The sequence below is a fragment of the Canis aureus genome, chromosome 38, assembly GCF_053574225.1.
Source record: "Canis aureus isolate CA01 chromosome 38, VMU_Caureus_v.1.0, whole genome shotgun sequence".
Lineage (NCBI taxonomy): Eukaryota > Metazoa > Chordata > Mammalia > Carnivora > Canidae > Canis > Canis aureus.
Window position 1 is genome coordinate 21,083,396 of NC_135648.1, and position 21,784 is coordinate 21,105,179.

The following is a 21,784-nucleotide window of genomic DNA, read 5'->3' on the forward strand; positions in this document are numbered from 1 at the left end:
CTACCACTCTTTTTGACTATAGATCATCCTCCAATTACCATCACCTGAACACTTTTTCTTTTGCTTCCCTCAACACTGGACAAGCCCTAAAAACAGGACTAATTCTCAGCCTTTAGCATGTTTTGAATTAGCCTCCTTTGTTTTCTTTTTTATTGTATTATAAAATCATTACTTCTTTGGCTAGTCATTAACTATATCAACTCATATTTTATCAAATCCAAAAAGTGCTCCAATCTGCATTGAATTTTTGAAATATGTAGATATATAAAAATATGTTATATTTAACTCAGAGCCAGCAAAAATTTACTAATATAGCATTATAATATTATTGAATGATAGGTTGATCTGGTGTATAAAGTAGCTCTTCAAAGATTATAAGGATATACACAGGAAACAGGTTGTGACTTCAAGTACCCAATTTCTTATTTGTCCCTATTTTTTAGTGATTATGCAAAAGATCTGCTGAAGTATTCACATTCTGTATAATACATCTTAGATGTACTTTTCTTACTATATTATAGTACCTTTATTGGAAAAAAAAAACATTTAAACTAGCAACTTCATATATTCTATTTCCACAGATAAATATGGGACTAAATTAAGGCAGGTGATGACTGTTCAGTATGTACATCATCCCAAAAAGTGAGCCTCTTAGCACTTTTCTAACTCCCAAAGTGCAGAATGTACTTATGAAGGACTTTTCTCTGAAATTTCAAAGACTGGACACAAGACTTGTGTTCACACATAAGAGCCCATCTCATGCAATAGGATCAGAAATAAATTGGTGAGGTTTATGGGCACAAATTCTAATTTTATTATACTATTGACTCTAAGCTATATTTATAGTAGTTTCTTTGATTCTTATAATTAGTATTTTCAAGGGAATATTTTCATTTTATAGCAACAGATGAACTTAAGAAGTGTACATACGGACTGACTAAATATGAGGCAAATCCATTAGATAACATTATATTTGATCATAATGAGAACATAAGTTATAAATGCAGAAAAACATTAAAGCAGAAGAACTCAACGTGCATAAATGGACAATGGGATCCTGAACTAACCTGCATAGGTAAGCTCTTATTTATAATATTTTCAAAAACGTTTTCTATTTCTTCCTAACTTGTAAAAGTAGTATCTTTGCATCTTTTTAAAAAATTTTACCTATTTATTACTACACATAATTTTCAAGCTGGAAGGTAATTTAGAAACTAACCAAAACATAATTTCTTTTTTTTTTTTTAAGATTTTATTTATTCATTCATGAGAGACTCACAGAGAGAGGGAGAGTCACAGGGCAGAGGGAGAAGCAGGCTCCATGCAGGGAGCCCGACATGGGACTCAATCCCAGGTCTCCAGGATCATACCCTGGGCCGAAGGCAGCGCTAAACTGCTGAGCCCTCTCCAAAACATAATTTCTGCTCTAAAACATAATTTCTAACTATTAATTGCATCCATGTATTAGTCAGCTATGAAACACACCACCCAGAAACTTGGTGGCGTTGAATTAATATCTGGTCAGGTATCTTTAATATCAGAAAGGGAGACAGAACATAAAGACTCCTAACTTTGGGAAACGAACTAGGGGTGGTGGAAGGGGAGGAGGGCGGGGGGTGGGGATGAATGGGTGACGGGCACTGAGGGGGTCACTTGACAGGATGAGCACTGGGTGTTATTCTGTATGTTGGCAAATTGAACACCAATAAGAAATAAATTTATTATAAAAAATAATAAAGTTAAATGTGATGCCTCTAAAAAAAAAAAAAAGAATTAGCATTTTAGGGGATGCCCAAATAGGGCGATGGGGGATGAAGTCCCACATCAGGCTCCCTGCAGGGAACCTGCTTCTCTCTCTGCCTGTGTCTCTGCCTCTCTCTCTGTCTTTCATGAATAAATAAATAAAATCTTAAAAAAAAAAAAAAAGAATTAGTGTTTTGGTTTTCTCTGAGGCTGAAGAGAGCACAAAGATGACATCCCCCTGGTCCATGTTCCCTGAAAACACCTCTGTAGCCTCCAGATGTGTGGCAAATCTGAAGTCTGCCCTTCAAGCTAAAGTTTTAGGACAAGTAAATAGTCCTGTTTCCGAGAAAGACTGGGAGTGTGTTTCAGTCAGCTGTCTGGGCACTCCGGGGCAGTACTTATTGTTTGTTGTGAAGGAGCCATTCAGCTCCTTTTCGGGTCTTTTTCAGAGGAAATTGTTCTCTATATAGCTGTAGATTCGAGGTGTCTTATGAGTGGAGATGGGGTCAGGATTTTCCTTTGCCTTTGTCATCACATTCGATTTGTGCATATTGATTTTATACTCTGACACTATACTAAGTTGCCTTATTCATTTTAGGTATTGTTTTGTAGATCTGTTGCAATTTTCTGTAAGCAATTAATATCGCTAAAAATACAAGATTTTATTTTTGCCAGTCCATTTTAATTTTTTTGATTTTTTTTTTTTTATCACTGACTAGGACCTCTGGTAAACTGTTGAAAGAAAATGATGAGAACATACTTCTTTGTCTTATTCCTGATCACTGGGAGGAGGGTATTCAACATTATATAAGTATAATGTCACAAGTATAATGTCAATTTAGGATTTTTGTAGATGCCTTTTTTTAGCATAAGGAGATTTCCTTCTATTCTTACTTAACTGAGTGAGAAATTTTATGATCAACCAATGTTGAATGTTTTTAGATGGTTTTTGTTTATCTCTTGGTATGATAATATGACTTTCTTAACTCCGTTCATACAGTGAATTATATATATACATTTTTGAATGTTGAACAAATCTCTCCTTCCTGAAGTTAACCCTACGAGATGGTGACCTGTTATTCTTCCTATATTTTCATGTACTCGATTTGCTGATCTATTTTTAAGGAGTTTTGCATCTATATTCATGGGGAATATTAATCTGTAGTTAATTTTTCTTTTAATGCCTCTCCCAGGTTTTAAGATTATCGTGGCCTCATAATATTTTTTTTTTCAATTTTTATTTATTTATGATAGTCACAGAGAGAGAGAGAGAGGCAGAGACACAGGCCGAGGGAGAAGCAGGCTCCATGCACCGGGAGCCCGATGTGGGATTCGATCCCGGGTCCCCAGGATCGCGCCCTGGGCCAAAGGCAGGCGCCAAACCGCTGCGCCACCCAGGGATCCCTATCGTGGCCTCATAAAACGAATTGAGGACTGCTCTCTATTTCTCTGTTTTCTGAAAGTATATGTATAATATTATTATTACACACATTACACAATATTATATATTACACATATCATTTTATTATTTTTACCGCAAATGACTGATAGACTTTACTCACAAAGTCACCTGACATATAATTTGCTTTTTTTGGAAATTTTTCTATTTTTTAAATATTTCATTTATTTATTCATGAAAGACAGAGAGAGAGAGAGGCAGAGACACAGCAGAGGGAGAAGCAGGCTCCATGCAGGAAGCCTGATGTGGGACTTGGTCCTGCGACTCCGGGATCACACCCTGGGCCAAAGGCAGATGCTCAACTGCTGAGCCACCCAGGCATCCCTGAAAATTTTTCTTGGTGAAGAATTCAATTTCTTTAATAAGTAGTGAAATATTCAGATTTTCTTATTGTCTTTTGTCAATGCAGGGAAGTTGTATTTTTCAAGAAACAGCTCTATTTTGTCTAATTTATGAAATTGATTGGTATATATAATTGTTTCTAACAGTCAGTTAATATTCTATTTTCCTTTTAATTTTATAGTTTCTTTGTTGGTATTACTTCTTTCATTCTTGACATTGATACTTATTTCTCCTTTCATCTTAATTATTCTTACTGTATTTTTTCTTCAGTTTTATTAATATTTCCAAATAACCAATTTTAATACTTAATTTTCTCCATTTACTTTCTTCTAATTTTTATAGCCTTATTAACATTCATTATTTTTTCTGTTTCTTTTTTTCTGTTTGTCTTTCTCAATTTTCTCTTTTCTGGTGACTTAACTAGTTTGTGCACTCTAATTACATTGATTTTAATTTTATTTTTTCATTTCTTAAGGTAGGAAATTAAAACATTGATTTAAACCATCCTACTTATTTTTTTTAAGATTTTATTTGTTTATTCATGAAAGACACATAGAGACAGAGACATAGGCAGAGGGAAAAGCAGGCTCCATGTGGGGAGCCTTATGTGGGACTTAATCCCAGGACTCCAGGATCATGCCCTGAGCCAAAGGCAGACGTTTAACCACTAAGCCACCCAGCCGTCAGGCCATCCTACTTTTTAAAGATAAATTCCATTTTTCCTTCTAAGTATCACTTTATAGCAGCCTCAAAATTTGTATATACATCTCATTTTCATTTAATTCTATGTTGAATGTTTTCTAATATTCCCTGCGATTTCTTCTTTGATGGGTCAGTTATTTAGATTTTGTTGCTTAATTTCCAAATATTTTTCCTAAATAAATTTATTCTTTTACAGCTTTTTTTGTTGTTGTTGTTGGTATGATTGCTATAAAAAGAGCTGCAAAAAAATACCAAATCATTTTTAAAATATAAAAATAAAATACAGGGACATCTGGGTGGCTCAGCTGTTGGGCACCTGCCTTTGGCTCAGGTCGTGATCCCGAATCAGGGATCAAGTCCTGCATCCGGCTCCCTGGGAGGAGCCTGCTTTTCCCTCTGCCTGTGTCTCTGCCTCTCTCTCTTAGTCTGTGTCTCTCATGAATAAATTAATAAATCTTAAAATAATAATAATAAAATACAAATAAACTTTTTATAAAAGGATAAACAGACGATTCGCAGAATAGTAATTCTATCTTTAGGGAAATTTAATTGCTAGACCAACATCTGGCAAAATGTATCAGAGGAAGGACAAATTAACATTATTAGGACAAGGGATCCCTGGGTGGCGCAGCGGTTTGGCGCCTGCCTTTGGCCCAGGGCGCGATCCTGGAGACCCGGGATCGAATCCCACATCGGGCTCTCGGTGCATGGAGCCTGCTTCTCCCTCTGCCTGTGTCTCTGCCTCTCTCTCTCTCTCTCTGTGTGACTATCATAAATAAAAAAAAAAAATAAAAAAAAATAAACAAAACATTATTAGGACAAAAACGATTAAATATCAGATATAGAAGAAACTAAATCATTGAAAAAAACACGCCAAAATATTTAAAACAGAAATAAGAAAAAATTTTTGGTTAAATATAAAATACTTCTACGCTTAGAAAATATGAGACAGAAATCGAAAATATTAGTAAACATGAATGAAGTGTATTCAGTCAAATATTTCTCTGAATTGAGTACAAAATCTTGGGTAACTGAAAGGACTTATAAGACTTCCCAGTGTACAACTCACATAAGACCTTTAATGAAATAAACACATGGCAGGAGAAAGCAAAATCAAGGACTCATAGAGAAGTCCCAAAGCCTCCAGGTATAGCCAGCTATCCAGAGTCTTCCCTCATTGAAAAAGACATGCTCTGTTTTCAGATTATGACCTGCCACAACGCTGTACAGTATCTCAGCTCCCTGGGAGATCAAACATGAATTTACAGAGAAATTTTATATACCTTGTTGGTCACGCAACTGAAGCTGGGCTGTCTAATCCGTCACACAGGGTGTATTTCTTTACCTTCTATACCTCTTAATAGTGTTGGCAAACTAGTAAACAGTACCTCCAGGGAATTTTGAACTAACTTTAAACAACACACTATAAATCATTAGTGACCATATCTAATTCTTATCTTCGCCAAGAATCTGTATCAAATAATTTGATCATTAACTACAAGCAGTTCTTCCTCCGGCTAATTAGCTTCCATTCCACATCTTGTAAGGATTTTAATCCAATCACAATATATTTGATTAAGGATATCTGTTAAAAAGATTCTGATATCTGTATTTATTTAGTGCCTTTTACTGAGTGGACAATTCAGTTAGAACATCCTAATGTTTAGAAATAATTAAAATAGGTTTTACATAAATTTTGCAAGTTTTATCACAGAAAGAATAAAGATACTACAAGTAATATGGTGAGAATATAAGCCACGTGATATATTAAAGTGCTCTAAAAGCTGAAGAGTATAACACATTTAAACATAGAACATAACGTTATTATTTGGTCATTAATAATACATTATTATTGAGTTTTCTGTTTAATTATCTTTTAAGTAGTTTTTACTTTTGATGTTTGATCAAGAAATCTAATTTTAATATTTTTAGAAGTTGAAAAGCAGTCATGCCCCCCTCCACCTCAGATTCCCAATGCTCAGAACGTGATAACGACAGTGAATTTTAAGGATGGAGAAAAAGTATCTGTTGTCTGTCAAGACGATTACATAATTCAGGATGCAGAAGAAATTGTGTGTAAAGATGGAAGATGGCAGTCAGTACCACGCTGTATTGGTCAGTAGTGCATAACTTGCTTTATAACCTTCTTTCAAAGGAGATTAATTCTTCCTTGGGCTTTGTGTTAATGAACAAGATGAAGATCTCTGTATCTATTTCACTTAAACCTGAACAGTAAATCACAAACTAAGTATATAAATCAATCAGCATTCTTTCACTTCTACTGTGAAATGAACAGGCAAAAACTTTGGGTTACTGTGCAGACAACTATAGAAAATTTGTTTATACCTGTTTTACTTCTCGTGATGAACAGGACAAGAATGAAGGTGCATAGTGAACAAATGGAGAATAGCGTAGATTGTATGGAGATATATATGCTTGAAAGTTTCAAATGCTTTTCAGTTTTTGTAATTTAATTCGTTTAAATTGTCCTTATTTTTAAATTTCAAATGACAAATTTCATTGCATTTTTCAGTTTAAACATAATATCCATGTTTGACTCTTTGATCTTTGGTTTTTATACAGAAAAAATCCCATGTCCTCAACCATCTCCTATAGAACATGGAACCATTAAATCATCTATATTTTCAGAAGAAATAGAAGAAACATCAAAACCTAAATCCTACCCACATGGCAGCAAATTAAATTACACTTGTGAGGATGGTTTCAGGGTATCTGAAAAGGATGAGATAACTTGCCAGATGGGAAAATGGAGTTCTTTACCTCGGTGTGTAGGTGAGGACAGTATGCAAACTAAAATTCTATCCTCAATTTTCAATACAATCCATTAAACAGAACTGTCATCAAACCTCGGAGAAAGAATCCTTTAGTTTCTAAATATATAAAATCATGTATATCTAAATCTATAAAATCATTTATATATTTATGTACTTTACCAAACAATGTTTGCATAATCAAGCCTATCCCATTTTTGTTAATTTGATTGATTTGTTATAGAATCACTTTTAATTCTGGCAATTGTTTAATTAAAACTAGGTGTGTAGTGCAACTAAACCTATTCATATATGTATGCCTATCCATATCCCTACCTATTTATATAAGTTGTACTGTTACTTTGCCATCAGTTTAAAACATTTTTTTTGTTTTTCCTATAATGTGCTTCCTGATTTTTACAATACATGGTACTTATCTTCAGATGATTAATTCTAAATGCTCTTCTTTTTATTATTCACTATATTGGTTTGAGAAGCACTGATAGTCTCTTTCATAAATATATTGACATTTTTATTTTTATTCTTTTAATTCAAAAAAAAATTTTAAGTTTACATTTAAATTCCAGCTATTTAACACAGTGTAATATTAGTTTAGTGAAATCATGTGGTATTTGTCTTTCTCTGATTTATTTCACTTAACATTATACTCTCCAGCTCCATCCATGTCATTGCAGTTGGCACGATTTCATTCTTTTTATGGCTGAGTAATATTCTATTTGTGTGTGTGTGTGTGTGTGTGTGTGTGTGTGCTATCCTTTATTCGCTTATCAATGGACACTTGGGCTCCATTCATATCTTGGCTATTGTAAATAATGCTACTACTATAAACATCAGGGTACACGTATTCCTTTGAATTAGTATTTTTGTATGCCCTGAGTCAATACCTAGAAGTGCAATTGCTGGATCATAGGGTAGTTCTATTTTTAACTTTTTGAGGAACCTCCATACTGTTTTCCAGAGTGACTGCACCAGCTTGCATTCCCACCAGCAGTGCAAAAAGGTTTCCCTTTCTCTGTATCCTCACCAGTACCTGTTGTTTCTCACGGTTTGTTTTGGTTTGATTTGGTTTGAATTTTTGTTTGTTTGTTTTGTTTTGTTTGCCATTCTGACAGGTATAAGGTGGTATCTCATTGTGGTTTTGCTTAGTATTTCCCTAATGATGAGTGATGTTGAACATCTTTTCATGTATCTGTTGGCTATCTGTATATCTTCTTTGGAAAATTGTCTATTCATATCTTCTTCCATTTTTAATTGGATTATTCATTTTTCAGGTGTTGAGTTTTATAAGTTCTTTCTATATTTTGGATACTAACCCTTTATCAGATATGCCATTTGCAAATAGCTTCTCCTATTCTGTAGGTTGCCTTTTCATTTTGTTTATTTTTCCTTCACTGTGCAGAAGCTTTTTATTTTGATATAGTCCCAATAGTTTATTTTTGCTTTTGTTTTCCTTGCCTTAGGAGACATATCTAGAAAGAATATGATAGAAAGATATGATGACAGCTGATAATATATGAATATTTTTGGTTTCAAGTTCTTGCTCAGGTTTCCAGCTGGACACACATCAGAGTGGTAGCTTTAGGAACCATTTGTGCACCTTCTCTGTGTTATGATTGTAACTCTTGTGTTATCATTTCTTTTCAAATAATACTGCCAAATACGGCAACCAGTACATAAAATTAAATTTCAAAATTAATGAAACATGGAATTATTCTTTCTTTTTTTTTCAGGGCTTCCGTGTGCACCACCAGCATATATGGTTACACATGGTATTCTAATTCAACAATCAGACAGTTACCAATATGGAGAAGAAGTAATGTATAAATGTGATGATGGTTTTGCAATTGATGGACCTGCATCTGTAAAATGTTTAGGAGGAAAATGGTCTAATCCACCAAAATGCATAAGTATAGTGTATTTAATTTTACTCTAAGGTTGATAACTATTTTTTTTTAAGATTTTATTTATTTATTCATTAGAGACAGAGAGAGAGAGAGAGGCAGAGACACAGGCAGAGGGAGAAGCAGGCTCTCTGTAGGAGCCCAATGTGGGACTCAATCCCGAGACCCTGGGATCACGAGCTGAGTTAAAGGCAGACGCTCAACCACTGAGCCACCCAGGCACCCCAATTCTTAATTCAGACATCAGTGGTACAAATATGAAACTAGGCAGTAATTCTAGAATTTAACAAGGTATCTCTGGGAAGTTGTAGATTTTGGTAGAGAATGAATAATCCTAGTAGTAATAAAAGTGTGACTGCATGAGCCTAAATTACTTCACTTTCATTTCACTTCGTGTGCACATTTGACATTCTCTGATAGGAATCCTCAGACTTCTCATCTCTGTTCTTTTTTTTTTTTTTTAAAGATTTTATTTATTTATTTATTCATGAGAGACAAAGAGAGACAGAGACAGAGACTAGCAGAGACACAGGCAGAGGGAGAAGCAGGCTCCATGTAGGGAGCCTGATGTGGGACTCGATCCCAGACTCCAGGATCACGCCCTGAGCCAATGGCAGGCGCTAAACTGCTGAGCCACCCAGGGATCTCCCTCATCTCTGTTCTTGTATCACAGCTGCTCCTTGCTAATCAATCATTATTCAATTTATTGTTAGTTTATCAGTTATCCCCTTATAAATATATAGTTTTCTAAGATATTTGACATAATTAAAAGTAACAGATTTTGACAGAAGCAGAAAATACAAATACATACATAATGTAGGTGGCTTGTGTGGGCAAAAAAAGAATTTGAGTGGAAGAAATATGATATCAAGACTTACATGTATCCATAGCTTTATAGGGTTTCCATATCATCACCCCCATGTTTTACTTTTTTTTCCCCATGTTTTACTTTTGATAAGCATAGGACTATTCAATGTAATTCACTCAAAAGACTTCTAACACATTTCTTTTTCAACTAATAAGAAAAATTGTGTACAATGCTCATTGGTTTGATGTGTACTTATCATCCTACATTATAGTTATTGGTCATTATGTATTTTAAAAGATTCACTGAACAAGTACGTGTTCTTTTTCTTTCAGAAACAGACTGTTTTAACTTACCCAGCTTTGGTAATGCCATACCCATAGGCCCGAAGAAAGTATTATATAGGTCAGAAGAAAAAGTGACTTATAGATGTCCAACATATTACCATATGGATGGACCCAATTTTGTACAGTGTCTTAATGGCCAATGGATAGGAAGTCCAGTATGCAAAGGTATTTTAATATTTTAGAATCTATTTATCAAAATGTCTTAAGTAATATAATATAGAATTCCCACTAACACCATTTAAAAAAACAGACATAGATTATTTTTTTAGGCCAGGTCAAAGAAGGTTTATGCTTTAACATAAAGGGATAAAATTGTGTACTCAGTGGTTCATCTTTTTTTTTTTTTTTTCTTTTTTTTTTTTTGCCTAGTGGTTCTAGCCTAGCCCAGTGGTTCTCAAATTGAGATCTCTGGAATAGCAGCATTAGTGTCTTCTGGGAAATTGTTAGAAATGCAAATGTAAATTTACAAGCTCACTCAGACCTGTTGAGTCAAAAACTCTGGGGATGCAACCCTGAAAAGGTCTTAACAATTCCCAAGAGATTTGATATGTACTCCAGTTTAGGAACCATAGCTATAGCCTATTATACTTAATATCCTCCTGAACCTCACTGGTTAGTTATAAATTACTCATTGAAATGTCCTTAAGCATTTGCAAAAAAAAAAAAAAAAAAAATCATTAAAGAGTGTTTTTATAAACTGTACATTTATATTTCTGTTATTTTTCCACATCATCTGTTTGGATCCTCAGTTAATCATCCTCTTCCAACTATGGCATTCTTCAAAGTGTGTTAATTCTTCATTTGTTATCTAAGGAAGTGCCTACTATGTTTATTTTTCTAAGGGCCTAAAATTATATTCATAAACACGATGATTACAAGACAAAATCTGATATCAAATAATCTTATTATTAGGATTTTCTCTTTTTAAAGGTTTTATTTATTTATTTATTTATTTATGAGAGACACAGAGAGAAAGAAGCAGAGACATAGGTAGAGGGAGAAGCAGGTTCCGTGTAGGGAGCCTGATGTGAGACTCAATCCTGGAACTCCAGGATCACTCCCTGAGCCAAAGGCAGATCCTCAACCTCTGAGCTACCCAGGTGTCCCATGATTTTCATTCTGAATTTATATAATTTATAATATTGATTTTACTAAAAATGGGAAATGTCCAGAAAAACTCTCCTTTTCATAGAAGCTTAAATCTTATCAGAGGATATTGTTTTATCTTTTCTTCAATCTTATATGTAAACTTCTTAAAATTGGCACTCTTTCATAATAGATTAACTGTTGATCTTAAATTCCCCTTGAGATATATTTGGAATCCCATTGTTGATTTGCTACTCAAAATGATCATTAAATTAGAGATGCTTCTTTTTTTTCTTCCCATTAAGATATGTCCTGCGAGAGTCCACCCAAAGTGAAAAATGCTATTGTACTAAACGAGAGGTCTAGGTATCTACCTGGTTGGAGTGTTCATTATGAATGCATCAAACCTTTTGACCTGTTTGGAGAAGCAGAAGTGACATGTTTAAATGGGACCTGGACAAACCCACCTCAATGTGGAGGTAAAGTATCTTATTTCTCCTTAAATTTTAAAGAATATATTAAGGACTAATAATGGCATCATTTTTTTATCTCAAATAAAACGATCGTGCTTAAAATCCAATCTTTTCTTTTTGTGGACTACATAAGTGATATTATATATTTATTTTACGAAAGATTTAGCCAGATTAGGGAAGTTGGAATCATGGAAAATTCTCTCTCTCTCTCTCTTTTTTTTTGAAGAGAGAGTGAGTGTGAGTATGAGCAGTGGGGGTAGGGGGGTAGAGAGAGGGAGAGAGAATCTTTAGCAGATTCCATGCTAAGGGCAGAACCTGACGTGGGACTCAATCCCATGACCCTGAGGTCATGACCTGAGCCAAAATCCAGAGTTTGTCGCTCAACCACCTGAGCCACCTAGGCAACCAGAAAATTCTCTATCTTAAGCATTAAGACACTCAATTATTTCAATGTATTAAAATGCTAAGAGGGGGACCTGGGTTGAGCATCCAACTCTTGATTTTGCCTCAGGTCATGATCTTAGGGTTGTGGCATGGAGCCCCATGACAGGCTCCATGCTCAGTTAGGAATCTACTTGTCCCTCTTCCTCTGCTCCTCCCCTTCCTTCTCTAAAATAAATAAATAAATCTGTTTTTAAAAATGATACGCTGAGGACATTTGACAGTCCTATGAAATTTCACTTTGAGACACACAGTGAGTACCTGGGGCATGATCATAGAATGTTATGTAAATTTGGGCTTCTTCAGCATGTGGATTATATAATGGTGGGTTACCAGCTGAGTTCAACAAGGAAACTCAACAAGGGAGTTAGTGTAGATAATAAAAAAAAGTCTGAGAACTTGGTCATAGCACACTCCAGTATTTAAGAGTTTAAGAAATAAGAGGATCCAACAAAGGAGATATTATAGCCACTTGTTTTTCTTTTTTTTTTTTTTTAACTTTATTTATTCAGAGAGAGAGAGAGAGAGAGAGACAGGCAGAGGGAGAAGCAGGCTCCATGCAGGAAGCCCGATGTGGGACTCGATCCCGGGTCCCCAGGATCACACCCCGGGCTGCAAGCGGCGCTAGACCACTGCACCATCGGGGCTGCCCGCCACTTGTTTTTCAAATCAACTTTTGCTTGGCATATATAATTTTCCAATCTTTTACTTTGAGCCCACCTATATTTTCATGTTTGAAGTGAGTTTCTTTTAGTTGCCATAGGTTTAGCTCTTGTTTATGTGTCCACTTTGCCATTTTCAGCCTTTTAACTGAAGTATTTAAACCATTTACACTTAATGTGATTATTGATAGATTAGGGGTTGTGTCTGCCATTTTATTATTTGTCTTGAATAGACGTCTTTATTTCTCACTCACATTTCTTTCTTTGCCATCCTTGTGGATTTTTGGAACATTTAAAAATAATTTTATTTTGACATGTTTATGTTGTTTCAGAGCATATCTCTTTGTAGCTTTATCTGTGGTTGCTCAAGGTATTAGGATGCACATATGTAGCTTGTTACACCCCCTGGTTTTGACATTTTACCACTTAAAGTGAAATGAGGAAACCTTACTTCCACTTAGGCCCATTTACCCTCCCCACATTTTATTTTATTTTTCACATATTTATTTTTTGAGAGAAATAGAGAGTGAGAGGGGAGTGGTGGGGACGATGTGTGTGGGGGGGTGGATCTTAAGCAGCCTCCATGCCCAGCTTAGAGCCCAATAAAGGAGGCTCTATTGGGACAATACAGGGAGGGCTTGATGTCCCAACCCTGAGATCATGACCTGAGCTGAAGTCTAAAGTGGCTGCTCATCTGACCAACTGAGCAATCCAGGTGCCCTTACCCTGTCCACATTTCAAACATAAATGTCTTAAGCATTTTTTCTACATATATTGAGCACCATATCAAATGATGTAATGTTGCGCAAACATCAAACCTAATGAACTCATTAGGAAAAAGAGAGTCTATTATATTTACCCTTATTTTTTCAGTCCTTTGCTTTTCTTCCTTCATGAAGTCTCTCAGTCCTTGTTCTGTTATCTTTTCCCTGCTTTTTGAAGAACTCCTTTCACAATTCTTTAAAGATCTGCTGGAGATAAATATCTTTTGTCTCAGAATATCCTCTTTTCTCCCTTAAGTCCTAAAGGATAGTATCACTGGATATAGCATTCAGGGGTAACAGTTCTTTTCTTCTAGTATTTGAAAAATCTTGTCACTTCTTTCTTTCTGGCTTGATGATTACAGAGGTGAGAGCCCCTCTGACACTTGAATCCGTTTTCCCTTATAAGTTTGCTTCATTTCTGTGTAGCTGCTTTTGAGATTTTTTTCATTTTCTTTAGTTTTCCTCAGTTTGATTACAATGTATCTCAGGATGAATTTCTTTGGGTTTGTCTTGTTTGGCTTTTTCAATATGAATGTTTATGCCTTGTGGCCAATTTAGGAAATTTTAGTCCTTTTTTTTTTTTTTGGAAGTTTTTTGTTGTGTTTTGTTTTCAGTCTATTTTCAAAGTGAGTAATTTGTATTCTATATTATTCAAGTTGATTTATCCTTCCATCATCTGTAAACCATGATAGAGCCTATCTAGCAAAGGTTTTTTGTTTTTTTTTTTAATTCCATTACTACATTTTTTGGTTCTATAATTCCCACTGGATTTTCAGTCAAATAATTCCAATATCTGTTTCATATCAGTGTTGTGATCTGTTGATTATCTTTCTCTTGAGATTTTCCTGGTCCTCGGTATGATGAGTGATTTTTTATTGTGTTCTAGACATTTGGTGTGTTACGTTTTAGACTCTGGATTTTATTGAAATCTCTTATTTATCAGGCCTCCATTATTGCAGAGAGTGCAAGTCCAGGCTTTCCACTTGGCCTCCACTGACACCATGGAAAGTGGAGAGATATCTTGTTCCCTGACTGTGGATAGAAGTCTAGGTGCCACACTTGGCCTCCATTGATCACTGTTGATCTCTGATCAACATGGGAAGAGGGTTGGTCAAGGTTTCTCTTCTATGATGATTTTTGGGAGTAATTCAAGTATTGTAAAAAATACATATATATTTCTGTCTTGCTATAATACTCCTTTCCTGAGCCTTTGGCTAAAGAGAGAAGGCAACTCTTGGGACTTTTCTTTTTTCTTTTTGGCCTGAACTTGATATCATTTCTGGGTTCCAGTGCCCAGGCCAGGCTCCATAGAAGGCAAAATGAAAACCCAAACAACTCACTGCTGTAGAAATCCTTGAATAGGGGCAGCCCGTGTGGCTCAGTGGTTTAGTGCTGCCTTCAGCCCAGGGCCTGATTCTGGAGACCCGGGATCAAGTCCCACGTCTGGCTCCCTGTATGGAGCCTGCTTGTGTCTCTGCCTTTCTCTCTCTCTCTCATGAATAAATGAATAAAGTCTTTAAGGAAAAAAAGAAAGAAATCCTTGAATAATCTCTTATGTTGGTTTTCATAATATGTTCAGGATTTTTAGTGACACTTAGTAGAAGGAATAAGCAGAAAGGTTTTTTGGGTTTTTTAAAAGATTTTATTTGTTTATTCATGAGAGAGAGAGAGAGAGAGAGAGAGGCAGAGACACAGGCAGAGGGAGAAGCAGGCTCTATGCAGGGAACCTGATGTGGGACTTGATCCCTGGTCTCCAGTATCACACCCTGGGCTGAAGGTGGTGCTAAACTGCTGAGCCACCTGGGCTGCCCTGATGATCCTTTTGCAATAAAAATGAAAATCAATAAAGAATGACTAGAGATCCAATAGACACTGCAGTATGTTGTATGTATTAAGAAGGTTTGTTTATATTAACTATCCATCTGTCCTTCATTTATTCAATAGGAAAAATATTTTTAATACCTTAATACTGTAAAGCAGACAGTTTGTTAATGCTTTATGTGGTGTGCTTTCCTGTAGGATAAAAGGAAAGGCTTAAAAGTTTGATTCTCAGTTTAAGTGATTAAAATGTCTTCAGTGAATCATTTCTGTCAGCAGAAGTCACAAGTCTTGATATTGCATATTGTGCTATATTTTTATTTGCTTTATTTTACCCTGTTTTTCTTTAGTCTTTCAATAAATCAAATAAATATTTTGTTTAGAATCTAAAGGAAAATGTGGGCCTCCTCCACCTATTGACAATGGAGACATTACTTCATTCCCATTATCAGCATATGCTCCAGAATCAACAGTAGAGTACAAATGCCAGTCCTTGTATGCACTTCAGGGAAACAGGATTGTAAGATGCAGAAATGGACAGTGGACAAAACCACCAAAATGCTTAGGTAAATATTTTAATATTCTCATGGATCCTGGGAAAATCAGTATAATGAGTAAGATGTCTTACTGTTATTAATAGAATGTTCATTGATTAACAAACAACCATTTGTTGAATACGTGACTACCAAACATTAATATGTGAAGAAATAAAGTTGGAAAAAAACTCCTATTCAAGCAACAAAAGATCCTTTACTGAAAGGACTCTGGATTTCTTCATATTATAATTGACATTATGAATCTTTGAGTATAAAATTATCACACCTTAAGTGTGGTACATCATTTTACATCATTGATCATTTAAAATGATTTAAATCGATGCAATGGATTTTCAGTGAATTGGGTTTGGAAAAGATTTTAAAAACAAAGCCCTGGGCCAGTGTAGAAGATTCTACTTGAGAATCTAAAGTTCTATGGAAAATATTTGTTTACTACTCGACGTTATATTCTTTTTTTTCACCTTCAGATGCCTGTGTTGTATCAGAAGACATCATGAGAAGAAATAACATACGATTTCGATGGTCTTCTGAGACAAAACTGTATTCTCAAACAAGGGATACTGTTGAGTTTGAATGTATCCCTGGATATCATTCAAAAACAAACAATCAAGTATTCCGAGCAGTCTGTCATGAAGGGAAAATGACATATCCTGTTTGTGTATAGGTTATGGTTAAGATGCAGTTTTATAATTAAAGTATATACATTTACTGAGAATTTTTATTATCAGTCCAATTCTCAGTTTATTTTGTCAAGTATTGTGTAACTCATTTATATTCATAAATCAGAATTTGTATTAAATATGATGTGGATGATGTAATTATAATCAGAGGAATGAATAAATCACTTCTTAAAAGCACCTCATTAAAACTTGGCAAGCCAAAATGCTTTGTGTCCTATTCATAAAATATCTATGGCAAGAGATTAGGTCACTCCAGTGTCTACTTCTATCCATCTTTCCCTCTAACTTTCTCAAAACGTCTTCCATAACTTCTGAGTCTGCCTGAGACTCTCCATTTCAAAGGAAATGGGAGAAAATGCTTTTCACCATTTTCAAGATAATTTCATTTCAAAAACATGTGAAAACCTAACTATGCCATACCTTATTAATAATACGATATAAGTAGTTATTATTTAGTTTTGCTTATCTGTCAATAGATACATATACCCAAAAAATGATTATAAATGCAAGATTTTCTACAAGATGGCTATATAGCACACACAAAAATTCAAACATATCATAAAGAGAAATTAGAATCTAATTGGGTGCATAACTGTCATAACATGAAACGGGACAAAAAATCTGATTTCAAGTATAAACACCCACACAATATTTTGAACACTATAAACATATGTTTATAGAATCTATAAACAGTATAGAATCTATAAACAGAATCTATAAACAGTATAAGCATAACTGTTTATAAAATGAGAATTGTCAGGAAATACAATAAAATATTTACAATAACTACAGTTGAATTTAAAGGTGCTAGAAGTAAGAGTTGGTGTTTAAGCCCTTAGTAGTCACCTGTATTGAGAAGACTGGGTGGCTCAGCGGTTGAGTGTCTGCCTTCCACTCGGGGCATGATCCCAGGTCCCCAGATAGAGTCTGCATAGGGCTCCCTCTGGGGATCCTGCTTCTCCCTCTGTCTGTGTCTCTGCCTCTCTTTGTCTCTCATGAATGAATAAAAAATAAAATAAAAAGTCACCTGTTTTTTCCAGTTTTTCTATCTTTAGTATTATCACCTTTAAACCACAATAAAGGTGGTTATTTTGATGGGGTGCCTGGCTGGCTCAGTCAATGGAGTGTGCTCATGACCTCAGGGTCATGAATTTGAGCTCCATGTTGAGTATAGAGATTACTTAAATATGTAAATACATCTTTTTAAAAATAAAACAAAATAAAGATATATTAAAAGTAGGATGATACATGTTGAGAGCTATGAGGAACTCTTTGGTAACGATCTTCAAACCTAATGACATCTTCATGAGTTTGTTGCAATAGAGGGTTTTGGAAACATTCAACCACAAGAGTCTGAAATATGATTTTTGCGTGCATACATTTCAAACAGCATAATTAGTTAAATTCAGCTGACTGTAAACATTTTTAAATTCTACAAAAATATGAAAACTTTAAGGTGAAAATAAAGATAAAGTAAAAATATTTTAAGGTGATAACTTGTTACTTCGTTTTGCATCAAATCAAGTTGGATTCTTAGAATGAGAAACCTGGCTGTTTCTAATAGAGTTGATTTATTTAAATCTGAATCACAAGTGATAGCCAGTTTTCTCATGTTTAAAAGAACATTGTCACAATTGTCAAGTTATCTTTGCTATTAATATTGACATACATACTGTTTCTCCTATAATCAACATATTCTATAAGCAATCATTTTCATTGTTGGCTGCAAAATAGTGATTTTTAAGATGAATTTTATTCTTTTTCTGCAGTTATTGTCATTCTTGTGTAAAGATTAAGTGTTAATTGTCCAATTTCTTAAATCCTTTACCTAAAACTATTTGGTAAATCTTTATTTTTGCTCTTTAATTTCCAATTTTGGAGTAGGACTTGATGATAGTGACTTTCTGTGATGACTTTAAAGATTTTTTCTTTTGTATTATTTTTATTATTTTTTAAGATTTTATTTATTTATTCATGACAGACACAGAAAATGAAAGATAGAGAGGCAGAGACACAAGCAGAGGGATTAGCAGGCTCCATGCAGGGAGCCCAACCTGGGACTCAATCCCAGGTCTCCAGGATCACACCCTGGGCTGAAGGCGGTGCTCAACCGCTGGGCCACTGGGGCTGCCCATCTTTTTTTTTTTTAATGTTCTATCAGAAAGGATTCATGAATTCTTGCTTATTCAATTTGTCACAAACAATTATAGTCATTATTCTTTGAAGCTCAAATTATCCCAAATTTGACTAGTGAGTGCCTCTTGAAACTGGCTCCTGATTGTTTTGTTATACCTACGAGTCTTTGAGTGTTTCTTTTCTTTTTAGCACAACAAAATGTTCAGGTATACTTCAGGTATAATGTTCAGGTTCACCGGTATACTTCCCTGACCAACACCCAAATCATACATCTTTCCAAAAGTCTGATTCTTTTTATTGGGAAATAGTGTTTAGAACACAAAAACTGTGCTATCAGTACTAGATGGGAACATTCAATACTGTTGAAATGTCTTCAAATGTCTTTTTTGCTTGTCAGAAATCTGAAATAGAAATGAAATTTAAAATTCATTTGCTCTTATTGGTTCTTACAATTCAGGGTTATAAGGAATACAGGGTTAAGAAACTTTAAAATGGCCAGCCTGGGTGGCTCAGTGGTTTAGAGCCACCTTCAGCCCAGGGCATGATCCTGTAGACCTGATCAAGTCCCACGTCAGGCTCCCTGCGAGGAGCCTGCTTTTCCCCTCTGCCTGTGTCTCTGCCTGTCTCTCTCTCTGTCTCTCATGAATAAATAAAACTTTTTTAAGATTGATTTATTCATGAGAGACAGAGAGAGAGAGGCAGAGACACAGGCAGCGGGAGAAGCAGGCTCCATGCACCGGGAGCCCGACGCAGGACTCGATCCAGGGACTCCAGGATTGTGCCCTGGGCCAAAGGCAGGCACCAAACCACTGAACCACCCAGGGATCCCCAAAAAGAAACCTTTAAATACATTTTTTGTCATTTCTCTTTATTCATATATTCTTATATTTAAATATTTTTAAAAATAATACTAGGGGCTCCTGTGCTTAAGCGTCTGCCTTCGGCTCAGGTCATGATCCCAGACAGGGTCCTGGGATACAACCCCTGTCGGGCTCCTTGCCCAGTGGAGCCCTCTCCCTCTGTTTATCTCCCCCAGCTTGTGCGCTCTCTCTCTCTCTGTCAAATAAATAAATAAATAAAATCTTTACAAAAATAATATTAAAAGCATAATGCAAACATTACTATCAGCAGGTAAACTACTGAATAAAGGTTAAAAATGTCTTTGCATTTATTTTGTCCTTAGGATGTTGGACTCAAAAATGACTTGAAATAATCCTTACCTCTCGCTGGCTCACTTACCAAATTAATAAAATTTTACATTTACTTGCATTAGCATTGTTAGGTTTTTTCCAAAATGAACGGCAGAGAAATAAAAAAATAAACAAACAAACAAACAGCAGAGCCCGGCAGTAGGTTGGAGGGTGCTTTAAAGGGGAGCGCTCCCGGGAGAGGTGGCCCGAGTTGGGGAAGTCACCTGTGGTTGGGGGGGGGGGTTAGGCCTTATTGGTTCCAGTTGGACCGGGTGGGTCTCCTGTCAATTAGGCACGTCCCTAGGTGATTGGCTGGGGCTGGGGATGGTCCAGACGATGGGGGGTGGTCCCTGGCTGGAAAGTCCTGGATGGAAAGTTTCGGTTCCGTCTAGGATTCGATTTATTGGAGATGATGTGGTGGTCTTGGCTGCTTTGGCGGGAAGACCAGCCATTGACCCAATTTGAGATGTCCGCTATTTTGGGTTGGGCTCAGGCAGCCCAACAAGCATTTTTTTTTCAATTTTAGATTTCACTTCTTCCTCTTTTAAGCTAAACTTTTTTTAAAATATGAAAAATACATTTTTAAGAAGATTGTGCTTATTTGTTTGATAAAGAGAGACAGAGAAGGGGGAGAGACAGAGGGAGAGGAAGAGTGAGAAACTACAGCCGCCTGAGCTGAGCTTGAACACTGATGTGGGTGGGTCTCCAGATCACAACCATGAGATCATGACTTGAGCTGAAACCAATAGTCAGATGCTTCACTGACTGAGCCACCTAGATGCCCCAAACATCTACCTATTTTAAAAGTCAAAGTAACATGAGAAGTATGCAGAGTAGTCTTCCTTCCATCATATCTGTTCCCTCATTTAATAAAGTTATATTTGTATTAGTTTCTGACATCCTTTCAGTGTTCATTAATCTTTCTTTAAAAAAAAAGATTTTATTTATTCATGAGAGACACAGAGAGAGAGAGGCACAGACACAGGCAGAGGGAGAAGCAGGCTCCATGCAGGGATCACACCCTGGACTGAAGGCGGCGCTAAACTGCTGAGCCACAGAGGCTGCCCTAATCTTTCTTTTAATAGCGAAGGAAGATTACTTAACACATTTATCTGGACTTTGCTTTCATATTTATTTTTAGTATTTATTTCTAATATTCCCCTGAACTGCCTTCCTCAGCTCCCTGGACAGAGGCTGCCTCAGTAGCTGCTCAGCCATCTACCTAGTCAACAGCACAGTCTGGCATCACAACCCCTCCCTAATGTGGCTGGGTTGGGGACCCATAGGGAGAAAGCTCTGCGGCTTTGTCCTCCCCTGGGCTCCTTTGACTGGCCTTGTGGCTGGGATGCTTCAGAATAAAGGTCCAGTGGGTCAGAAGTATCGGAGGAGCCCAACCTGGGGCTGGCCCCAGTGGGATGAGGAGCCCTTCTATGATGGTGGTGGGCAGACACTGTGGAAGGCCTCATCTTTGGGCAGCTAATGTGGATTTTTTTTCAGGGTAACTGTGTCATCCAGTCACACAATTAGGATTTTTTTTTTCTTGGTGAATGGACATCCTGACCTTGACTTTTTATATGGAAAATTTAATTTAGTATAAGGGCCAGGACCCCACGTGTGCACAGCAGCCCCTCTCAGGGAAACCCAATTTCTCACCTCGGTGGGAGGCATTTTAAATCTATTCCTGGAAAATTGCAAAGTGCTATGTAACATATCTCATACCTTACCTAAATAGTTTCTAATGGAAACCCTATGAGATGCATGTTACATCCACATCTTTCAGAGATGAAAGCGTTTCAGAAAGAATAAGCTGTTGGCCAGTGATCACATTGATGAAGTTTTGAAATATGGGGGAGGTCTGGAGCAGATGACCAAGAAAGAATTCTTGA

The 21,784-nt window shown here is 36.0% G+C and overlaps 1 protein-coding gene across 1 annotated transcript in view; it reads left to right on the forward strand.

Annotated features, from left to right (window-relative positions):
• CFH (complement factor H) overlaps nucleotides 1-16,775 on the forward strand; it is a 77,869-nt gene extending 61,094 nt beyond the window's left edge. Inside the window, exons 15-22 of the mRNA XM_077887112.1 lie at nucleotides 902-1,075; nucleotides 6,179-6,361; nucleotides 6,830-7,039; nucleotides 8,769-8,945; nucleotides 10,080-10,256; nucleotides 11,483-11,656; nucleotides 15,719-15,901; nucleotides 16,360-16,775. Coding sequence (XP_077743238.1) covers nucleotides 902-1,075; nucleotides 6,179-6,361; nucleotides 6,830-7,039; nucleotides 8,769-8,945; nucleotides 10,080-10,256; nucleotides 11,483-11,656; nucleotides 15,719-15,901; nucleotides 16,360-16,556 — 1,475 coding nt within the window. The 3' untranslated portion in view covers nucleotides 16,557-16,775. The remainder of the gene's footprint in view (nucleotides 1-901; nucleotides 1,076-6,178; nucleotides 6,362-6,829; nucleotides 7,040-8,768; nucleotides 8,946-10,079; nucleotides 10,257-11,482; nucleotides 11,657-15,718; nucleotides 15,902-16,359) is intronic.
• The last annotated feature ends 5,009 nt before the right edge of the window (nucleotides 16,776-21,784 follow it).